General features: G+C 39.3%; 1 protein-coding gene across 1 annotated transcript in view; it reads left to right on the top strand.

Moving 5' to 3' along the window:
* Positions 1 to 20,151, top strand: part of ARHGAP28 (Rho GTPase activating protein 28) — a 76,061-nt gene extending 55,910 nt beyond the window's left edge. Inside the window, exons 6-15 of the mRNA XM_059479349.1 lie at positions 1,168 to 1,333; positions 1,446 to 1,537; positions 2,864 to 2,941; positions 6,121 to 6,283; positions 7,437 to 7,519; positions 10,402 to 10,599; positions 11,293 to 11,436; positions 13,521 to 13,675; positions 14,324 to 14,388; positions 16,218 to 20,151. Coding sequence (XP_059335332.1) covers positions 1,168 to 1,333; positions 1,446 to 1,537; positions 2,864 to 2,941; positions 6,121 to 6,283; positions 7,437 to 7,519; positions 10,402 to 10,599; positions 11,293 to 11,436; positions 13,521 to 13,675; positions 14,324 to 14,388; positions 16,218 to 16,309 — 1,236 coding nt within the window. The 3' untranslated portion in view covers positions 16,310 to 20,151. The remainder of the gene's footprint in view (positions 1 to 1,167; positions 1,334 to 1,445; positions 1,538 to 2,863; positions 2,942 to 6,120; positions 6,284 to 7,436; positions 7,520 to 10,401; positions 10,600 to 11,292; positions 11,437 to 13,520; positions 13,676 to 14,323; positions 14,389 to 16,217) is intronic.
* The last annotated feature ends 1,095 nt before the right edge of the window (positions 20,152 to 21,246 follow it).

Below are 21,246 nucleotides of genomic sequence, written 5' to 3'. Positions count from 1 at the left end.
TATGCAGTGTAGTTTATGAAGTCCTAAGCTACATGATCTAGGTGTCCTTTGTACTCTCTTCCTTTTGAAATCTGGCGTAAGTTTAGGGTTTTTTGTTCACCTTTTTCTTAATCAGTTTGACTGGCTTAAATTAAAGATGGGTTAAATCTTTTGAGTCTAAATTTGTTAAAAAAAATGAAGGACTGAGTTGAAATCTCCAGAAGCAAAACATTACTAGAGACTGGGTTTCCACTCAGTTCCCTAAAGGGATGATATGATTTTGTAATACTATTTATTTATGCCTCTTATTAACAATGCCTGGTTTAAATTTAAAAAAAAATACAATACCAAAGATCCACAGTTCTTTGAAAAGCATGTTTTTTACCATGTTTTTTTACTATGAATTTGTTATTATGTCTAACAGTTATGTCAGAAACTGATGGGTGTTTGTTCTTTTTGACATTTGTACAAATGCATCTGTTATGATGCAACATTCCTGGCTCTGGTCCCTGACACTGCAGTTTCTGAAATATGTAGACATCTTCACATGCCCCCAAATTACTCAGTATCATTTAGTTTAAGTTTACTTGAATAAATTATTTGTTGGCTGCTGGGAGTCCTGTTTCTAAGCTTTCTTGAGTAATAAAAAATACCCCTAAGTTGGCAGGTTGGCTTCTGAACTAAGCAGTTTTGTTTCTGGGCTTTTCCTCAGATCTTGAGTTTGAACTCCCCTGTAAGACCTCATAAGTTAATAGCATTATGCAAAGCAGGCATGGATTCATTGCACACACACAATTGATACAGAACCATATCCATGATCAACCGTGCCGGCCACTTCAACAGCATTCAAAGATGTTTGGGAAGGCAGGAGCAGAGCAAAATGCTACATCCTGCAGAAACTGGGCAAAACTTTTAAAGAAGCACATAACTTATCTGTCCTAGCTGAAGTACAGGCACTTCCCAGTCAAACTGCAAGGGTGCATGGTGAGCAAGAAGCTCAGTTTTATGTTCAGGTGGATGCCAGCTGTGTCACTATGCCAGGCCAATCTACAGGGCTGTAGTTATCTCTTTATTGTTACCCATCTACCTGAACGTGACCTCCAGTCACATTTGTGCATCTCTTTATAAACAAAAATTCACTTCCTGTAACTTTGGTGCAACTAAAGATGCGACCCATCTCTGCTGCAGAAATTCATTGTACGGAAGAGCCGCTTTGGGCTGACGGAGGTCGGGGACCTGTCTCCTGAGGACATGAAGAAGATCCGCTACCTCTCCCTGATCGAGCTCACGGCCTTCTACGACGCGCTGGGCGTGGAGCTGAAGAGGAACCGCGTGGAGAGGGTGCGGGGACGAGGTACCGTGTGTGGCAGCCCCTCTGCAGCCACCTTCGTGTCCACCAGCTGTAGAAGAAGGTGCTTCCGAGGCTCTGTTTCCTCCTTTTCACATTTGTTGTTGTTATTTTTAAGAGAATGGTCTTTTCGGAGTGCCTCTCACCGTGCTGCTGGAGAATGACCAAAAGAAGGTTCCTGGAATAAAAGTGCCCCTTATCTTCCAAAAAGTGAGTATCACTTGGCCTGCTTGGTCACTAGGATTTGCTTTTCCACCATTTGTATTGGCACTCAAAGGAGTCATCGGATCAGAGAAGTTTTAGACTTTCAGGTGTCTAGAGACTGTCTGACTGAATATTAAGGTTTGAAAACTTTGTGACAAGGAGAGAAAATCTGTTCTTTTTTTGGCTGTTTATCTCTGGTGGGGACCTTTTTTGATTTTTGTAATTATGTGATACCGCACAGGAAAAAAATGTCCTTCTGTTTCCCTTTTTCATTAAAATAGAGAGCCAAGCAAAATTATGTGTGTGCAGAAGAGGCAGAGATGAGTTGTTGTTTCAGGAGTTTTAATTTAACATTAATTCAAACAATAGATATTACTTGGCTACTCTTTGTAGAATGGAGGTGGTATCTTCTGATTGAGGTTTGTATGACCAGACAATGGTATTTAAATGAGATATTGGGCCAGGGATATCCTGTGCATGTCTTGGAGGCAGGTACACAGACACAGGAGCACAGACGACACAAGTGTGCAGGTGCACAGATTTACACAGACTCAAAATGGCAACAGATTTCCTTGTAAATACTGACAAAAGAAGAAGTGTTGGGGAGTGTCAAGGGAAACACTGACACAACTTGAGCTTTAACATGACTTTGTGATTAGCTCCACTGCTGCCCTATCAAGATAACGTTGCAAATCAGAAGAATCAAGGTTAGGGCAGGAAGCAGATCTGGTGGTGAAAGTCCAGAGCTGTATGATTAAATGCTGGAATTTTTATTATTTTCCCCAGTGTTCAAAATGAAATAAAATCAATTTTTTTTTTCTTTTAATAACCAATTGGAGTGGAAAGTTTAGTCCTCTATTCACAGAAATTTGAAAATAAAATATCCTGGGATCGTTTTCTAATCAGAGTTCTCAGTTCCAAAAAACCTATGTTATCTATAGACCTTTCCCTTGTGCCCCTTGGGGCACACTTAAACATTTCTCAGAGGTTATTTTTCCTTCAAAACACCATTGTGTTTAAGCATATCTGCTGTTTTATTAATATATTTATGTGTTAATTGTTCTATAGTAGTGCCAACTCTCAAGTCAAGGACAGAGGGGCCTATTGCATTAGCAGTTTTCTATACTCTGCATACTCTTTACTTCAGGATCGAGACTATGGAGACAAATTAGGCAGATTTATTTATATGAACTGGCTGGATCTCATTAGCTGGTTCCATAGAAATGTATATTTTTCAGATTCATTTCAAGGATACCTAGGTTGAAAAGAAAGTCAGGAGTATTCTTAAGCACTTCTGAGTATTTTCCTGGATTTTTTTGTCTGTTCTTTCAGCTGCTGCTCAAGCTTGAGGAAACAGGTTTGGAAACTGAAGGAATTCTACGGGTTCCTGGATCTGCCTCCAGAGTCAAGGTACACATTCAAGCCAGTTTTCTGTCTTCTGGACCACAGACTCTATGTAAAATAATACAGCATACACACAAATTCAGACTGCACATAAATACTGATCTGTGTAGCCCAGCATTCCTACTCCTGCCAGTGAAAGGTCACGTTAGTTCCTGGGAACCAATAAATTACAGACCATTTGGTCTATTACTTTGATTTAGTTAACGTTCTATATAAAGCATAGAGGATGTTGAATGTGATTTTTCTCCACAAAACTTGGAGACATCCTTTCAGTTTATCTCTGTCATCCAAAATTGCTGTGATCTTATCTCTGTTTTAATTTATTTCAGAAATGCAGAGTTCCTAAACTGAGTGAACGTCAGATAAAGATCTTATTCTCTGTCATTTTAACCTCTGTGTCATTTTATTTTCCATTTATCGTCTGTGATCTGGCAATTTCATGATCCAAGTGAGAGAAATTTGGCTTCTGTTCACTGCTGGCAGCCTGAAGTACTGCATTTTCACAGGCTATTTGTGGGCTATGAACACAGTATAATTGGCACCCAATAACCTGACACTCTGGGCCAGTAATATTTGCAATTGTTTCTCCAGACCAACTGCATTCCAGGAGCTGGAGGAGGCAAATTAGAAAAACAAGGCAGTTTTTTGGTTGGTTGAGCTTTCTTCTGGGCTTCGTAGGGTCTATCTCTTTCCCAGATTTTTGCTTTTTTTCTTTTTTTTCCTTTTCCCTTAAGCTTCTTTTTTTATCTGGTTTAAGCAACACTTTACAGTGTATCCTACTCCCACTTTCTCAGCTGGTTTTGTGTTTTGAGGCAAGAAGTCTCAAGATTGTGGCAGCCACACAAATGATGGGGATTGCTAAACAACTGGGTGGGCTAAGGATCATAAAAATGGCTGAATAAGAAGAAGCAGCATTACATGAAACATACCAAAGTTAGGCAGCAGCATCCCAGTTCCTTTGACTCCATGCACTGATAAAAGTCCCCAAAGCCTTGAAAAGTGCCACATCTTGCAGATGGGAGCTCCTAACTTGCCCTGTACTTTTCAGCTTCCTCACTTTTTCATACAAATGATTGAATGTTATTTCACACAATCTCAAATTTTTCCAGTCTTTCCATGGAGATTACACAGCAGGGCTGTGCTCTAATTCAATTATTTTCATATTCTTTGCATACACTGCACTGTGTCTTGTTCACTTCTTTTTCACAACCTGTGTCCTGGGAGCTGCTATGAGATACGACTTCATATGCAACTCCTCCATACTAGGTGGTAAGTTATACTGCCCGTAGAAAAGTTCTTAAATTATTTGAGTTTTGGTTTCACTTGAGTCTGCCCAACAAACCAATGAGCAAGAGAGAGATTTTTTCAAAGCAGATCCAGATTTCATCCTTCAAAAGCCTTCATACATTATTATGACATTAGGACCTAAGGGCATTCCAACTTTATTTCAGTCTTGTTTGGAGTAACAAAAGGCATATGGAAATGATTAAAGGTTGCTCTTCTATGAAACAAAGACTAGAAGTGAATACAAGTTTTCCTCTGTAACAAAAGCTGCAGTGAACCGAAACTGTATGATAGTCTAGTGAAGGATCAGTCATGTTAAAAAAAAATTGTAGCACATATTTTAAAAATATTAGATGCATACAGAGATACATCCTTACCCGTGTGGAGATAGATATAGATATATATATATATATATATATAACTGTATATATATATATATATATATATAAATGTTTATGTTTCCAAAATCTTGCATTCTGTTTTTGTGAGTTTTCCCCAGTTCTCAGCAGAAAAATGTGGAGTAGAATTCTGTCCTCTTGTGCTTTTGATGAGGTGAGGATTTCTGTTCCACATTTCCAGTCAGCTACAGGAGAGAATTCAGTCTAGGTGTTTGTATTGATTACGTGCAAAAGATGTGAATACAGAGGAAGCTGAGATAGCCCAGATTAAAACCAGTAAAATGTGCTAGTCAAAATGAGACTGTAGCATTTTATGCCAAATCCTGAACGACTTTCTACTTCCGTTTGTGCAGCCATTCTACTTCATTATGTGTGACTGTACTTGATATGTAATTTCCTTCCATTCATGTGAGACGTGGCAAGCCAAATTCATTTCTAAAAGCTTTTCTGCCTGAATGGACTGAACTTTTTGCATAATATTAAAGTACAACTGACAAAATCATGATCCAAAACCAAATATTTGCTACAGATATATTTAGTCATAAATGGTCTCATAAAAAGCAGCAACAAACTTCCTATGGATAGGACAGCGTTTGGCCAGTAATAATTGTGAAAGCTGCATTATTTATGGACATCCTTATGTTAAAATACTGTCCTTCAATCTTTTTAACTCAACAATTTTTTAAGGAGCTTGCAATTTTTTGAATGATGATCTGGGTTTGAAGCCAAATCTTGTTCCTGCTAGGAGCCTTGCTGAGTATTTCCCTTTCACATACGTGTTTTGAACACTGGCTAGTGACCCTCCAGAATTTAACTGACCTCTGTTAATGGAGCAGGATGCTGCCATTGTAGAACAGGGGGATTAAATGGGAACCCAAAATGGTATCATCATCAATTCTATCTTAAACCTCTACTGTGTTTTTAGAGGTTTAGGGGGAGGGGGTTTATGCATTAAGGTTTTTTTCTGAGTAAGTAATGGTTTTGAATCTTTATTTTTCTACAATTTGTCCAAATCTAACTATAATTATCCTAACATAAAACTTCCTTTCAAAGATGGGAAGACCTGAATTTTAAGCCATTTGCTCAAGGCCCATGGATTCAGGGTATCTAGCAAGTTCACTGGCAGTGAGGAAGAAACACCACTCCTTTGTGACTTAAGGGTCAAAACCTCTGGAGAGTGTTTTAAACAAAATAACTCAGTTAGCTGTGCTGAGTTTTCTGCTTCTAGTTCTAGGACATTGCACAAAATGCCTTGCTTAAGGTGGTTCGAATTTGCAGAAGTCTAGCTATAGCAAACTAAATTTAGCCTGGGTTGCCAAATATCTGCAGGAACTTGACTTGTTAACCTGCTCTGAGCTCCACGTGGCTGTAACTGGGTTAGGGCTGATTTAGTTCCAGTGCTGTACAAACCTGTCTGCTGCTTGTAATGGGCTTTCTGAAGTGATCACAAATTGCTGGATCAGCAGCAATGACTGAAAGCCAAATGTTTCTTTTATTTTTCAGAATCTCCATCAAGAACTTGAGGCAAAATTTTATGAAGACACTTTTGACTGGGACCAAGTACGAAATAATGATGCAGCGGGACTGCTAAAAATGTTTATAAGAGAACTCCCCAGCCCACTCTTCACAGTAGAATATCTGCCTGCATTCATCACACTCGTAGAAAGTATGTGGAAATGGAGTTAGTATGGACTGATAATATGATAAAATGCAAGAGTAGACATTATTTTTTTTTCTTTCTCTGAAGTATATAGCAAAAAGTGATGTAATTTTCTTCTCCCTCTGAAGTAGAGAGAAAAACAGACCCAGTGCTTTGCCTAAACATTTTAGTTTTCTGCAAAATTTTGTTTTCAAATGAGAAAGGTGTCTGCATTCAGCTAATAGCACAGGCTTGTTATGTGAACAAAACAACTGTTAAATGTAAAATTTGGAACCTGTGAGTGAACTGAGTAATGACTTTCATGTATAGACTCTGATTCACATTAACTGTAGGTTTCACAAATGAAAATTTCTGCAAGGTAAACTCAAATCACTGTCCTTTATCTACTGGACCTACTGGACGTATTTTATTTCTGTTAAAGTTTATGTTGAGGTCAGAACATTGGTACAGAGGTATGTGTGAGCACAGAAAGGTTCAGGCAGCTGGGCTTTGTTTCCAGTGTACATACACCCTCTCAATCTCAGTACATTTTGTTCATTTCTCTTCCAGGAAGAATGCAATTGTACCTTGCCATACCTATGACTTCACTGTAAAGTCACTCAAGCTAGGACAGACTGAAAGTCTCAGGATGGTGAATTTATTAGCAAATTGGTACAGAAAACTTAACATAAGGTTACAGTCACCCTTTCAGTGTCTCCATGAGTAACTTAAAGGGCAGAAGGAGGTGACCTCTTTCCATAAACTTCACATACCTGAGTGTGTGTGGACTCTTTATGAGTCCCAGGCTGCATGCAGTTACAATGGCTCAGCAGTTTGGAGAAGACTGAGCAGGAGATGTCTGTGCAGAATAAAGTTACCTTATTCCCTACAACAAATACACAGATATCTAAGAGAAACTAGCTAGTACTAAAAAATACTGGATTGTTACTATGTAGATAGAATTTTTTAGCGCTTTGTGTCCCCGTGTAACAAAGATCTAAGATGATGAGAAAAAACCCACTCATTTAGGTGATTTTTTATTTTATGGTTATCTAACACCTAAGCATGCTAGTCTCAAACAGGCACTAGCTGGTATGTCTAGAACTGCTGACACACAAGGTTTTTAGAACAAACCAATTGCAGCTGGGATTTCAAAAGCATTAATTATTCATGTCCTTAGAAATCTCCAAGATCAAGTTACAACTACAAGCTTTGCATCTGTTGATCATGCTGATGCCTGAAGCCAACAGAGACACAGCCAAGGTAAGTTCTTAATTTGCTATCACCTGCCATCTGTGGTGCTTTTGACCTTTAAGTGAGACACTCATTTTTTTCAGATGCTACACTGGGAAAGTGTTCATCTGTGTTTTTTGATGATTTCCCTGAAAAGATGTTCAAATTTCCTGGATGTCATTTCTTTTACAAGCAATTAAGAAATAGTTGCTGGGGTTATCCACCTGCTGGATCTCAGGCATCATTTTTATGTAGCACTCATTTCAAAGAGGCATATTCCTCACTTAGTTTGGACAGAGGAGGTCTAGTTTCTGGATTTTCTGTATAACTGAAGTTCTCCAGGATGAATTTAAAAGAGAAACTGCCCTGTAGGAGCTTGCCTAGTGCACTCCTGGTACTGGAAGGGCTTTCAGGGCACTGGAGCAGACTGCAGCATGTAGTGCAAAGTAAAAGCATGCATCTGCAGCACAGATGTCAGGAGCTCACCCTCAGCTGGCTTGCCTTACAAACCCATGCCCCCCACCATGTCCTACTTCCTGATACAAACACAGTGGCTACAAGCATTTTGGATGCTTGGGAGCTCCCAGATCTGACTGCAGCTGTGTCCTGATCCTAAGAGACACTGGTTGCATCTTGGGCCTGTTTCCACATCAAGGAAACCTGAGTGAACAAGCTTCCTGGGAACCTCCAGACATTTCACCAGGTCCCCTGCTCATCAGGACCATGCAGGTCTCCCACCTCTGAAAGCTTTTCACGAATCAGTTTAGATACAACCTTGTGAGTTCAGCTGCCTTCTTTACCTGAATTTATTTATACAGTAACAAGGGACAAGACCAACAAATGTCTTCAAAGTACCTGGAGGTCTGCTAGTGCTCTGTAAAGAATGGGGGTTGTTTCTGCTACCAGAATTCATTTGAGTATAGAGCTGCATATGTAAAACACATGCTAGAGGAATACTCTTAATTATTACTCTATTATTAATTACGCTTCTGTACAAAAATATAAGTGATGGTGAAACTTTGCACATCTCCACTCTCTAATGAGGTTTTAGAAACTTCTCCAGCAGAGTTTCTATTTTGTAATTCTTGGGTTTGTAAAAATGTTTTAATTGCTATGTCAGGGTACAAAAACAGTGTACCCTGTGGTTTTCATGGTTTAACCAAGAGTCAGCTAATACCTGTCATGGTTTAACCCTAGCCAGCAACCAAGCACATGCAGCTCCTCTCTCCCTCCCTCATCAGTAAGATGAAGGAGAGAACAGGTGTGAAAGCTGGAAAATTAATGACTTGAGATAAATGTAATTTAATAGAAGAACAAACGCTGTTCATGAAAGCAGAGCAAACAAAGGAACTCACCACTTCCCATGGACAGGCAGGTGTTCAGTTGTCACCAGGGGAGCAGGGCTTGATCTCATTCATGTAACAGTTGGGAAGACAAATGCCATCACTCTGAAAGTTCCCCCTTCCTTCATCTTCCTCCCACCTTTTTACACTGAGCATGATGTCCCATGGTCTGGAATATGGTCACCTGGCCGTGTTTCCTGGCCGTGTTTCCTCCTAATTTCTCATGCATCTCAGAAATGTGGCAGTATGAAAATCAGAAGAGGCCTTAGCTCTAAGCAAGTCCTAATCAGCAGTAACAAGAAAAATCTATATTATAAACACTGTGTTCAGCAAAAGTCCCAAACATAACCCCATACCAGTCAGTGTGAAGAAAATTAACTCTACTCCATCTAAAGCCAGCACACACAGCCATTCCTTCTTTCCTCCCCACTCCGAGTGGGATGGGTGAGAAAATCTGAAAAAAAAAGTGAAATTAATGGGTTGAGACAATAACAGTTTAGTAGGACAGAAATGAATGGGAAAATAATAATGATTAATTAATTAGAACACACAAAACAAATGGTGCACAAAGCAATTTTTCACCACTCACTGACTGATGCCAAGCCAGCTCTTGAGTAGTGGGCCAAGACCAATTTTCCCCACAGTTTAGATACTGAGCACAATGCCATGTAGTATGGAATATCCCTTGGGAGTCAGCTCTCCAGGCTGTGTCCCCTCCCAAAGTCCTTGTGCAGCCCCAGCCTCCTTGCTGGCAGTGCAGCATGAGAAGCTGAAGATTACACTTGACTAAGTGTGAACACTGCTTAGCAACAGCTAAAACATCAGTGTGTTATCAACATTATTCTTATCCTAAATCCAAAACACAGCCCTGTACCAGATACAAGGAATCCCAGCCTGAAACCAGAACAATATTGTAGAAGGACTCATTGGTAGACCCCAACTCTAACCACAACTGCAGTCTGTGCTATTTATTCATTCAAGCAAAATTCTGAATAAACTACCCAAAAGGGTAAATTAATTTCCTTGGACTCCGCCAAGCATGTGCAGAAGTAACATCAATGGACAACCACTTAGCTCTTCTTGCTTTTGTTATCCCAGAATAAAAGTTTGAGGGTTGCTGGCAGAAATTTCAGGTTGTATTGCATGTGGGACTGGTGCAGATTTGGAGAGACTAATCACCCCAAGTGACTGTGACATAAAAAGCATTGGTTAGATGCATCAAAATGGACACTTTGTAATCTGTGAAGAAAGTAACTATTCCCTTGCAATACATGTATATCTTATCTTTAGTGTAGGATTCAGAGCCTTATTGTGGACACTTATAAATTTGGGATTATTGTCTAAGGGATAGATAATTTATTAATGTGTGTTTTGATAACATTAACTATTCCTCTGTGGTTGACACAGGTTGTTGTAACAACAAATATCAGATTAATCCAAATACTATGAAAAAAACCACTAAATTTCACTTCCAAGTGCAAATGTAGCAGCCAGACATTTGCATTTGAAAATGCTGCATTTCAAAAGTAAATTATTTCCTGAAATTAAACAAGTATTGTTTTTTTCCAGGCCTTTCTTCAGTTCCTGAAGAAGGTGGTTGCTAATGAAGGGAAAAACAAGATGAGCTTGTGGAACGTGTCTATGATTGTTGCACCAAACCTCTTCATCTACAAAGGGAAACGCGCAAACCAACAGGAAATGCAAGCAGCCGCCACCACCGCGCACATTGTGCGGCTTCTGATCCGGTACCAGGACATCCTGTGGACTGTGAGTACTGCTGGTTCCCCCTTGATGGTCCCATGTCAGTGCAGGACATGTACAGAAATCAGAATAAACCCACCTTCCAAGGGGAAACAGTTTCTTTGGAAACTGACTGGAGTCTTCCATATCTAGAATGAGGCACCCTGGCAGATATTTCTGGATTGAAAAAATTACTTATTACCTAATTATCTAAGCCATCTATTTTAGGATCAATTGCCTTCTGGAAGTCCCTCTCCCACACAATTGTTTATACAGAGTGATGCATAGAAGAATGATTTAATCTGGATGTGTAGGGGATACATCTAAACTTGAATGTGATTAGATGTCTGTTTAAAGTCTACCCCACAATAAAATGGGACAAAAGTGTGTACAACTTTTTGGGCTTCTGAAGGTTGGCCAAAATTGACAGTCTCAGCTTATTTGCTCATAACAGAAGGAGAGTATAATGGGAGTTGCAAAGACTACCTCCTAATAAAGCTCCTGCAGCTGCAAACATCACTTTAAAGTTTCATATGGCATGAAAGACGATCTACAGTTTCACCAAAGGATAACTGTAGGTTGTTAGAGGAAGCTACTGATTGCATGTATCTTCTAGGAATAAACAGAGTTTCTGCTGCCTAAAATTCGGTGCCCTTCTAAAAATGCAACACAATTGGGAAAAATTACTGTATATTCTCAGATCTGGTTTCCTCCTCCTAGGTCCCATCCTTCCTGATTTCCCAAGTGAGAAAAATGAATGAAGCAGCCATGAACAACAGCAAGAGACAGCTGATGTTTGACAAAGGAGTGAGAAAACTTTTGAGGAGAAAGACCATGGAACGGGAGAGACCTGAAAGACCAGAGGTGTGATAAAAAGATCAGGTTTCAGAGCAGCTTAAACAGCCTACCTCCTTTATCTCATTAAGGATTCTGGGTGTGGGGAGGAAATTTTGCCATACTGATTAAGCTGATTTGAGAATTGTCTTGAAAGGTGTGCTTCCCAGTCTAACACTCTGATAAGACAAAGTTTTGAGAATTGATTGAGAAGAGGTAAGGAAGTCAGAATGATTTCCAGCAGCCAAAGCTGCCAAGCTGGTTTTCAGCCTGTTCCATAAGAAATGGTTATATGTGGACTGTCCCTGGCAGCAGTGATTTGTAGATACTCAACAAATGCATGGATCTGTTGATGAATGGTAGAGTGATCCATATTAGGATTTATTGCATTTATCCATGTCCTGGTACAGGCCACTTGATACTCTTCTTGCAAGATTTAGTCTTACAGCTTGCACTAATTTTGTAAGCAGAGAGAAAGTTCAGTTTGCCTACCACAGACACCGAAACTGTGCCTAAATGTGCTCTGTGAAGTAGATTGTATTGTTATTCCCTGTATAGTCAGAGGAGAGAGGTGGATAATTTTGAGGATTTCCTGGGCTCCAGTAGCTAGGCTTAAGAAAATCTGATAGAAAAACCTTTCTTTGAAGGTCTTAAAGCCACCAACTTTTATCTACTGCCTAGAAACTTACTTGGAGTATCCTGCTTTGATAGGCAACTAAAACTATCTTACATATTAAGTGCAACATAAATTTGGGCAACAAGACATATCATGTCTCTGTGCAAACCTACACAGTCCCTATAGCAACTTACATGTATTTCCATGTAGTAACTAATAACCTGGAGAGGAAGTATTTAGAGTCTTCCATGAAGACTCCTTAACAGAAGGAAGGCTGGTGAATTATAAGAGAAGTAATCAAGGAAATGGTGAAGAACTCTGTAATTGTTGAAGAATAGTCTTGAAGAACAAAAGAAAAGACAAATTAGGAAGGAATGATATCACAAGGTTATGAGAACTAGAGAATGAGCCACTATTACAGGCAAGAGAGAAAATGCAGAAGGTAATGTATGGGGGAAAATGGAGAAAGATAAATGTTAAGTATGAATGGTGAATACATTCTAATTCACCTGTCTCAAGAATTTGCCAGCACTGACTGAAGTATTTTAGGTAGGGTAGGACATACATTGGTGCTGCAGATGGAGACAGAGATGTTTGTTTAACATGGCAGTGTAGACTACTGTGCTGCAAAGTTAATTTCAGCGTGGGATGAACACAGATAGACTCCTTCTCTGAGGAGAGTCCATTACTGAAGTCATTGCACCTTTGGGAAGACAAGTCCATTGATCAGAGTAATTGGCTTTACATCTAATAAAAATTAGGGTAGCCATGGTAAGGAGGTGAATATGAAGGGTAAATTGGACACAGACTCTGTTTGGATAACTGAGTTTAATGTTGAGAGCACTTAACGCAATCCCCAGGTCTCAGATGTTCTAAATTACACAGAGACAGAGACTGGAGAGACTATTGTGTTTTGGTCAGCATGGTATTAACTGGATTATAACTGGAGTGCAAACCTTGCTAATTGATTTATCCACCATTAATCATGGAAGAGTGCATAAACTTCATAGATGATCATTTGAACCTTACACAAGGTCAAATTTCAAATTAACAGAAACCATATGGTACTTGATGTTTTACTGTACACACACTTCAATCTGGTTGAAGTTATAGGAAGCAGAAACAGAGAAGTGGGTTTTTATGCCCCAGGAGAATTTCATCTTTAGAAGGAAAACCAGATATTCTTAATCATTTTTATGTTTTTAAACAAGCAGCGGGTTCACTGACCACTGTTAACAGAAATCAGTTAAAGTTACAATTCAAGGGCCTTACCCTATGTGCATTTATGTGCTACTTACCAAAGAGTTTGTGTCTTTGTGTTGTATCTGATTTGTGTCTACAAATTTCCATTTGTATGACTGTAAATGTCTTTGGAATAGCCAAGAGAATGCATGACAGTGAATTTTGCAAGCAACCTCAAATGAGGTTGCAGAACAGCTTCCAAATTGAGCTAGAGCAATATTTGCCTTAGACTTACTCTATTGAATATTGATTTTAGGGAGCTGTCACTTTCCCTCCATACTTGCAGTCTGACATACCCGAGGGGGTGATAAGAGTTTATGCTCCACTGCATTCAAAAGTCTCTATGGCAATTCAACTCAACGGCCAAACAAAAGCCAAAGACATCCTGGCTCGATTCCACTGTGAAAACAGGTGGGTAAAGCAGAACATTCTGTTTTTCCTGAATAACAATGTCAGAACTACAAAGGAATAGATTCCTCCCTCTTCAAAGATTCATTGTGTTACAATAACTCTTTTTCTAATCTAAAATTGCTAATTTATGGTTATGTCAATCAAAGAAATTTTAACCACTTATCTTACTCTTTTTATTCTACTTAATAACTGGCTCCTATACAGAATCAGTCTGCCCTCCCTCATACCACTAATAAAAATGTACATTAAACGTATATTTTATAGACTTGCCACATAGAGAACCCAAAGGGATTGTTTTACATCTCTCCATAAGTCTAGAATGTTTTTATTTCTGTAAGGTAATAATTATTAACAGCTATGGGAAATGGTAAATTTTGTCTGAAAGTCTTTTCTGCAAAGTCTTCCCATGTTACCACATAATTCTGTACTTTGAATAAATAATATAAAATTAATAATACAGAAGGTTTGGTTGATTGTGATGCAGTAATCTACCTCTGTGGCAGATTCATTATTCTGTAGTGGTCCATTTGGTAGAAGTTGTTGGTTTTAATAAGGCAGTTCACAGGGGAAAAAATATCAAACTTTAGTAGATGACGAGGCAGTGGTTATAACAGAAGGACAAACTGAAAGGTTTTTTTTCTATCCTAGCTGTGGATCATCACAGAATGTGAGAGGCCAGATCCAAAGTTTACATGAAATTGGAGGAAATATAGGTAGGTCTCAATTTTGAAAATTAATTCTTAATGTCCTTAACCTCCTAAAATACCTCAGGTCAGCAATGTTTTGACACAGCTGGGTCTCTCCTACCCTCCAGTCCATTTGGAGGAAAGGAGCCTGACCCAAAAGCGGTTAGAATCCATGTCATCATTTATTCCAACTCCAGAGTGACAGGAGGGGTACCCCAGGAGAGAACGAACCCGGCGGCTGGATCTCAGCAGCACTTCTTACAGTCTTGCCAAATTCATCTGACCTCTTGCTTTTACCTCTCTCACTCTTGTAACTGAGCATTTTTCCATGGTTAAGAGATCCTTAGTCTTCCTCTTGCAAGCACATTCTACCTTGCTGTCAAGCATTTTTCCAAGATCTCTTTCTTTCTTACTGTATGCAAGTGTTAACCTCCCTCAAATAAAGACCTGCAGAATTGTGAATTCAGCCCCTGCACGTATAGGTGTTCTGTACTCACATTAATCTATGTGCTTTATTTAGATTGCAAATTCCTTGCAATAGGGTTTTTGTCTTCATCTGTTTCATGCAGTGACACTTCTAATAACAACAGTGGCCCACAAGTTTCTGGCCTAAAGGTCAAAAAACATATTTTAATTTGATATTACGCAATCTTTTCTCTTCTTACTCCCTCCTTTCTCTGTTCATGCCAAAATTCTGGATGCTGTGTTGGAGTCAGTTGTGAATTACCGTATTAGATAATTCCTTATTTCTTCTAGATTCAGCTCTAAAGACTTACTGTAAAGTTAGTACAAAACATCACAGACTTACTTCAGCAGCAATCAGGAATCAGTGTTTATTACTGATAAAAAAAACCTAAATTGGATTAGTGATTTGATTTGCCTGTCCAAACAGGATGACCAACTGATACTAAAATAGAAAAATGATCCTAAAGACCTTGTGAAACAATCCTAAATGTTCCTACCATGGTCTTCCAAAAAATTAGGACATTTAATTTGCATCTTCATTTAAAATCATTTTTCTAGTCCTAGATCCTTCAGGCTACCTTAGTCCAGTGATTATGCATTAATTCATTTATATTGCTTTCACTTGAGTAAAATCATTAGGACCCCAGTGACCTCAAAAGTAACCGTACAAAAATTTCACCATAATCTTATGTCACAGCAAAGTAACCTTACCAGTGAAATTACTTCATTACCCCATGTAAATGCAATATAGTCCAACAAATCAACTTAACTCTAGAATTTATTGCCTTATTACTCAACTAAGAGGCACAAAATCCTCATTCAGGCAAAGGCAGCCACAACTTCCCAATCACCAGCTAATGAAACAGCCAGAGTGCAAAGGATTTTTTTTTTAACGAGCAAATTGGCAACTCCCAAAAATCTTGTTAGAGTCTCTGCATTTCTTTCCAAGATCCTACTGTATGGGAACACATTGTTTACAGAGCTACTTTTTCATAATTTAAAAATAGTGTAGAAGTCAGAGAGTTGTAATTCCAGCTCAGTAAATCCAAAGAAATAAACCCCCTCAAACTGCAGCACTAACACTAACAGTGTTGTTGATGCTTCTGAAAAGACCATGTTCACCGTTTGACTAAATGTCTTGTCCATTACTCAGTGTAATGCAGAACATCCTGCCTGGAAGTGGCAGTAAATTCATGACTGTCAGAGAGTAAAATCACTGGCAAATTTACCAAAGGCCCTCTCTGTATCCAGGCAACATGTTAGCTGGATGGACACACCAAACTAGGCTTGCTGTGTGCAGGTCAGAGAAACATTCGAGGACATTTTAACACAGCTCTGTCCCTGTGTGCTCAGAACATCTTATGATTCATGGCTGACAATTTCCCTTCCAGGTCAGCACTGTTTGGATCCAGATGCGTTCATGCTAGATGTCTACCGTGCAAATCCTCAGGCAGAATGGGTGATAAAACCAAAAGCCAGCTGAAGCAGAAGGCAGCAGTACACTGGACAAAAGCCACATGGACAAGAGTGATGCCTGTCATTTTAAGCAGCTCTTGCAGAGACATAACAAAATGGTATCCACAGGACATCATTCCTTCCTACTGTACTATCCAGCTGATGGTCAGCACATAGGACTTTTGGTATTCCAGCTTCCAAACCATCGGAAAAATATCACATTAGTTATGCTTCCATATGGATTACACTTGTGCCAGCTGGCCCAGGAGGTGAGGAGGGCAGACCAAGGTACGGTGTTTGTTTCCTGACCTGGTGTTAGAACAATTTTTGGAAATAATGCAGTGGCATCCGATGAATGAAACACTACTGACCACAGCATGACACAGGAGCATGACAGACCTTGGAGCAGGGAAGGGGTCTGTCAGGCATGGAAGGTGGGAGTTCAGGATGCAGCAATCCCAAGACAGCTGTGTGGAAACCAAACCCTTCTCCTGGAAGTGAACCCATAGAGTGTGTGTTACTGCAGGGCTTGTGTCTCTCAGTCACTCCTCATGAGTACCTGATGCTGGGGGAGGGAGGCAGGAGGAGGAACTACAGACAGCTGTACTGCTAGTGTACATACCACTGTGTATCTCACTACCAGTCTTCCAAAATCATCTGTCTGGATCCCTCAGCTGTGTGCAATTGTAATGGCACAAACCACGCTCCCCTGCCTTCCCCTGTCACTCAAGTTTCAGGAGACAAAGGCTGGGTGAGGAGGGGCATATGCCCCTAGCTCTGCCTTTTACTTGATACTCTCAGAATTAAATCTGTGTAATGCCAGACTATGAGATGTGTTAATGGTGCCACTTACAGTCATCACCTTTTTTTGTTAAACATTATCGTTTCCAATTTGTAACCTAATTTTATTTTGTTTATTTTAGCTTTAATATGTAAGCAATTTTTATACTCTTCAGCTGCATCAACAAGAGAGATCTTTGTTCAGGTCTTGTATAATACAGCATGGAGAACAAACAGGGCTTCCAATGAGAAAAGGGACTAATAATTTACACATTAGGTCTTTAAAACTGTAGCCAGTCTAGGCCCAGTTGTGCTGGGGGTTTTACAAATATATAGCAAATCGCAGCTGGCATGCAGTCTAAGCAAACACACAGGCTGACAAGAGAATAGTGGGCTGCCACTGAATTGGGGATGTCAGATAGGCTGTCTTGTTTGGAGCTAGTCACAAGAACAAGCAGTGTTCGGTCATCTCACTTAGGGCTGTGCTGAACTAGAGGTTTGTTGAGTAAGGAAATCACAAATCTCTGGAAAAGAGAAAGTATTTTTTTATCTGTGTCATATGCAAAAAGTGGGAAGCAATGCCTTCAACTGCACTGCAATGTCCCCATCATTGTTGCACAGTGAAACCACCCCCAGCCTGAGCAATGATTTTTGTTCCTGATCTGGCCACAGGGATGAGGCAGAAGCTCTGTTTATTACATAGCAACTTAAAAGCACTCTGAACCAAGTCCTCCAGGTGAACTGGAGGTGAATAAAGTCTGCTGTCCTGCAGAGAAAGCCTGTAACTTGTGATGCTCTGCTGAAGCTGTGCAATGAGTATCTGAACCAGAAGCAGACCCTCTAAAATGTGTCAAGTTTATCATGTTCTCCAGTAGTTAACTTTCATTATTAGTAGTCAGTGAAAGAAATCAACATGGAATCAGTAACTTCACCACCAACAAAAATGTCTACAGAGGGCAGATCCTGTCTTCTTTCTTATCTTCTTGATAAAAAATGATGAAAAATTGGCAACATTTTCTTTAGAACAGTGACTTTTTTAACTTTCTGGTTGTTTTGGCGCATTTTTTTGTTTTGGTTTTTTTTGTTTGGGGTCGGGGTTTTTTGTAGGTTTTTGATGTTCTTGTTTGTTTGGGGTTTTTTGTTTTGTTTTTCCTTTTTCTTCTTAACACTAAAGGAGACGCAGTTGCAACCAGGAAAATAAACAGGACAATTGTATTATAAAATACACTCCTTATTTTGAAAACTATTTATTTTAAGTATACAAGATATAGTCGGTCTGTGGCTTGTTTATAGGCCTAAGCATAAAAGTTTTGTCTTGTGCTTTTCCCCTGATACCCTTTAGTTCCCTCTGTGGCAGTGGACAGCTCTTTGTGCTTGTGCTGCCCTTGAACATCAGCTGTAAAGCAGGACTTGTACTTTCCATATAAAGGCAACATGAGAATTAGTTGAGTTATATTCTACTCTCAGATGTAGCCAAACAATTCCCTGAGCAGATCAGGAGTACTGAACATCCATCTGGGAAGAACAAACTCAGCAAAGGCTTTTATATGTGAAAGTGCTTTGAATATAAAGAGAATCAGAAAAATGCTAAGCATTGTATCTATAGCCAACTAAAAGGCATTCTGTGACTATACAGAAAGCCTAAATTAAGAAAGTTATTGAAGTGTCATAGCAAATGAGCTAACTTCCTATAATACTCTCAGACAAGTATATTGACCTCCTCCATCTTGCCCCCTCATTTCACTCTGTGTTCTCAATGGCTGTGCAAGGGAAAGGATGTTCATGCTGCAACTTGCTCAGCATGTTCTGGACCTCATCAATGTTACTTCTATTTGAAATAGATCTCCCTGCATTCTGTATAGAATACCAGGGGGTTTTGAAGACTTTTACCACTTCACAACTTAGGAAAGTCACAACTTAGGAAAGTCAAATATGATGTCATAAAATCCACCCTGTGAGCTCTTGTTTTATGCTGAAACTGCCTATAACTTTGTAAGACATGCATATTAGCAGATGAACTAGATTCTACATAGAGTGGCCAAATACCTCCTGTCTCTGAAAAAGAATGTCAGGATTCTCTTTTGATACAAATGGCCCTAATGACCCATGTGTAGTGGTTAATACTGTTCCACATTAAGTTGTTTTGTATTGTTTTGGTACACTAACTTGATTTAATATGCAGCAGACAAATGGAACAAGCTCAATGGCATTTTGAAATACAAGGTTTCAACTTGAGGTCTTGTATTTCAAGATGCTGGTGGAGGCATGAGGAATTTTGTTTCTCCAAACAGAAGCTGAAGTCAAAACTAAGTTGCAAGAGGATTGTCACCTAAAAAAAACTAACATATGTCAAAAGCTATTAGTAAGAAAGTGGTAGCAAGCAAAGAGAAATTACTGAAATTCCAAAGATGCCTCAATCATTTATATACTCCATGGTTCTACAAGGACAGCATTTTGCATATCAACACATAGAGAAGGGAGTATTGTAAGAAACAGGTGTTGCAAAACAGACTGGAATGATTTAACCTGTATATGCAGCGAATGTCATTAGAAAGTGTGCATGTGTGCAAATGTGTCTGTGTCCATGTATAATATTAACTACCTCACTCTGCATTTTCCAGGAAAAATATTTTGGCTTAGACATTTACTACTTAATCTATTAGCAATTTCACATTGATGTTGACAAAGTATTTCTTTTTGTATGAGGCAAGATTTGTAATTACAAAAAAAAGATCTAGTAAAATACATACTTCTGGATATGGATGATATTTTATCCAAAACATGTTGCCTAAATTATGCTTGTAATGTGAACCTTGTGAGATCAGATGTTGGGGTTAATAGACAATGAATACAAACACAGTGTTTCATTTTTATTTTTCAATGGGTTTCTATTCATGTGTGTCTTCTCTGGAAAATAATACAATGCCACTAATCAAAGTGAAGTGTTTGTATGTATGTTTACCTTACAATCCTCATTATGTTATGTGTTTTGTTGAAGTACGCCATGTAAGTGTATTTGTACAGCAGTGTGTCCACTGTATTGTATCCATGTCAAAAATAAAAACAATACAACAAAGCCAGCTCTTCAAATCTAAGCATGTGTATTTTGGGTAGAAGCAGAAGCAGGGGGCAGAAAAGCAACTTAAAAACTTTGAAAAGCAACTGTGTGGTTACAGCACCTGAACAGCTGTACAGAGGACCATGTTCTGCCACCCTTGCTGAAGTGGAGGAGCTCTTTGCTCCAGGAGCTCTTCCCTTGGCCTGCCTATACGCAATGCACAAAACACACTGGAATCCTGCCTCATTGAAAGCAATGGCAAACTGCTTTGGAGTTTTGTTTCAGCCACATTTTTTAAACTAGTACAAAATACATAGAGAAAAACTAACATTAGACCAAATCGTACGGATGCATAGTAAAAGCCAAATAAAATTGGAAGGAGCAAACAAAAATACTGCTAGTTCAAAGAGGAAAAAAAAGGGGGAGATGTAAGGAACTTGCAAAGAACTCTGCTTATTATAGATGCATATTAAAGTATGAGACACATTTGTTACTGCTCAGTGACCTGGCCAGTTGATGAATGGATGTCCTTACTTGATTGGGATTTAGCACACGTCCCCCAAACCTGGCTTGAGAACAGCTACTGGAAGACTAGTTTTCAAAACAGAGGCAAGCACAGTAAGAAAAGACAAAGATACAACTGCAGGCTGGCCTCAAAACTGCCTCCCAGTGTCTGTAAAAAATACTGTTTTCCAAAGAATGATGCAATAGTTTGCATTGCCAAAATACAGAGTTTTTCCCAAATAAAACCCAAATTGTTTCTTCAGCAGCATATCACTTCACAGGCATCTCCGTGCCATAGAGATGCTGCTTGTCCTGAAGCTGATTCCACGAAAGCATGAACAGGAACATAATCCATCTAGCCAATGTATCTATAATGAGTGTCAGAAGCACTGGATAGTAAGGCACAAGGAAAAGGAGCTGGAGCTACCCTGTGAAGTGTAACGAAGAAAATTCTATTAATTAAACTCTGAATCTGAGACCTTCAAAATTAGGATTTTAGTCAGTCTCCTGCTCCCTCTGCTGGACTATGTCCACTTACATTTCATATAATCAGACATATAATGACCCAGACTGGAAGAAGCCTTAAAGATTATCTGGTTCCAAACCCCCTGTAGTGGGCATAC

Source organism: Ammospiza nelsoni, chromosome 1 (genome assembly GCF_027579445.1).
Source record: "Ammospiza nelsoni isolate bAmmNel1 chromosome 1, bAmmNel1.pri, whole genome shotgun sequence".
NCBI lineage: Eukaryota > Metazoa > Chordata > Aves > Passeriformes > Passerellidae > Ammospiza > Ammospiza nelsoni.
The sequence above is the reverse complement of the archived record's forward strand: the minus strand, read 5'-3'. Positions and strand labels throughout refer to the sequence as shown.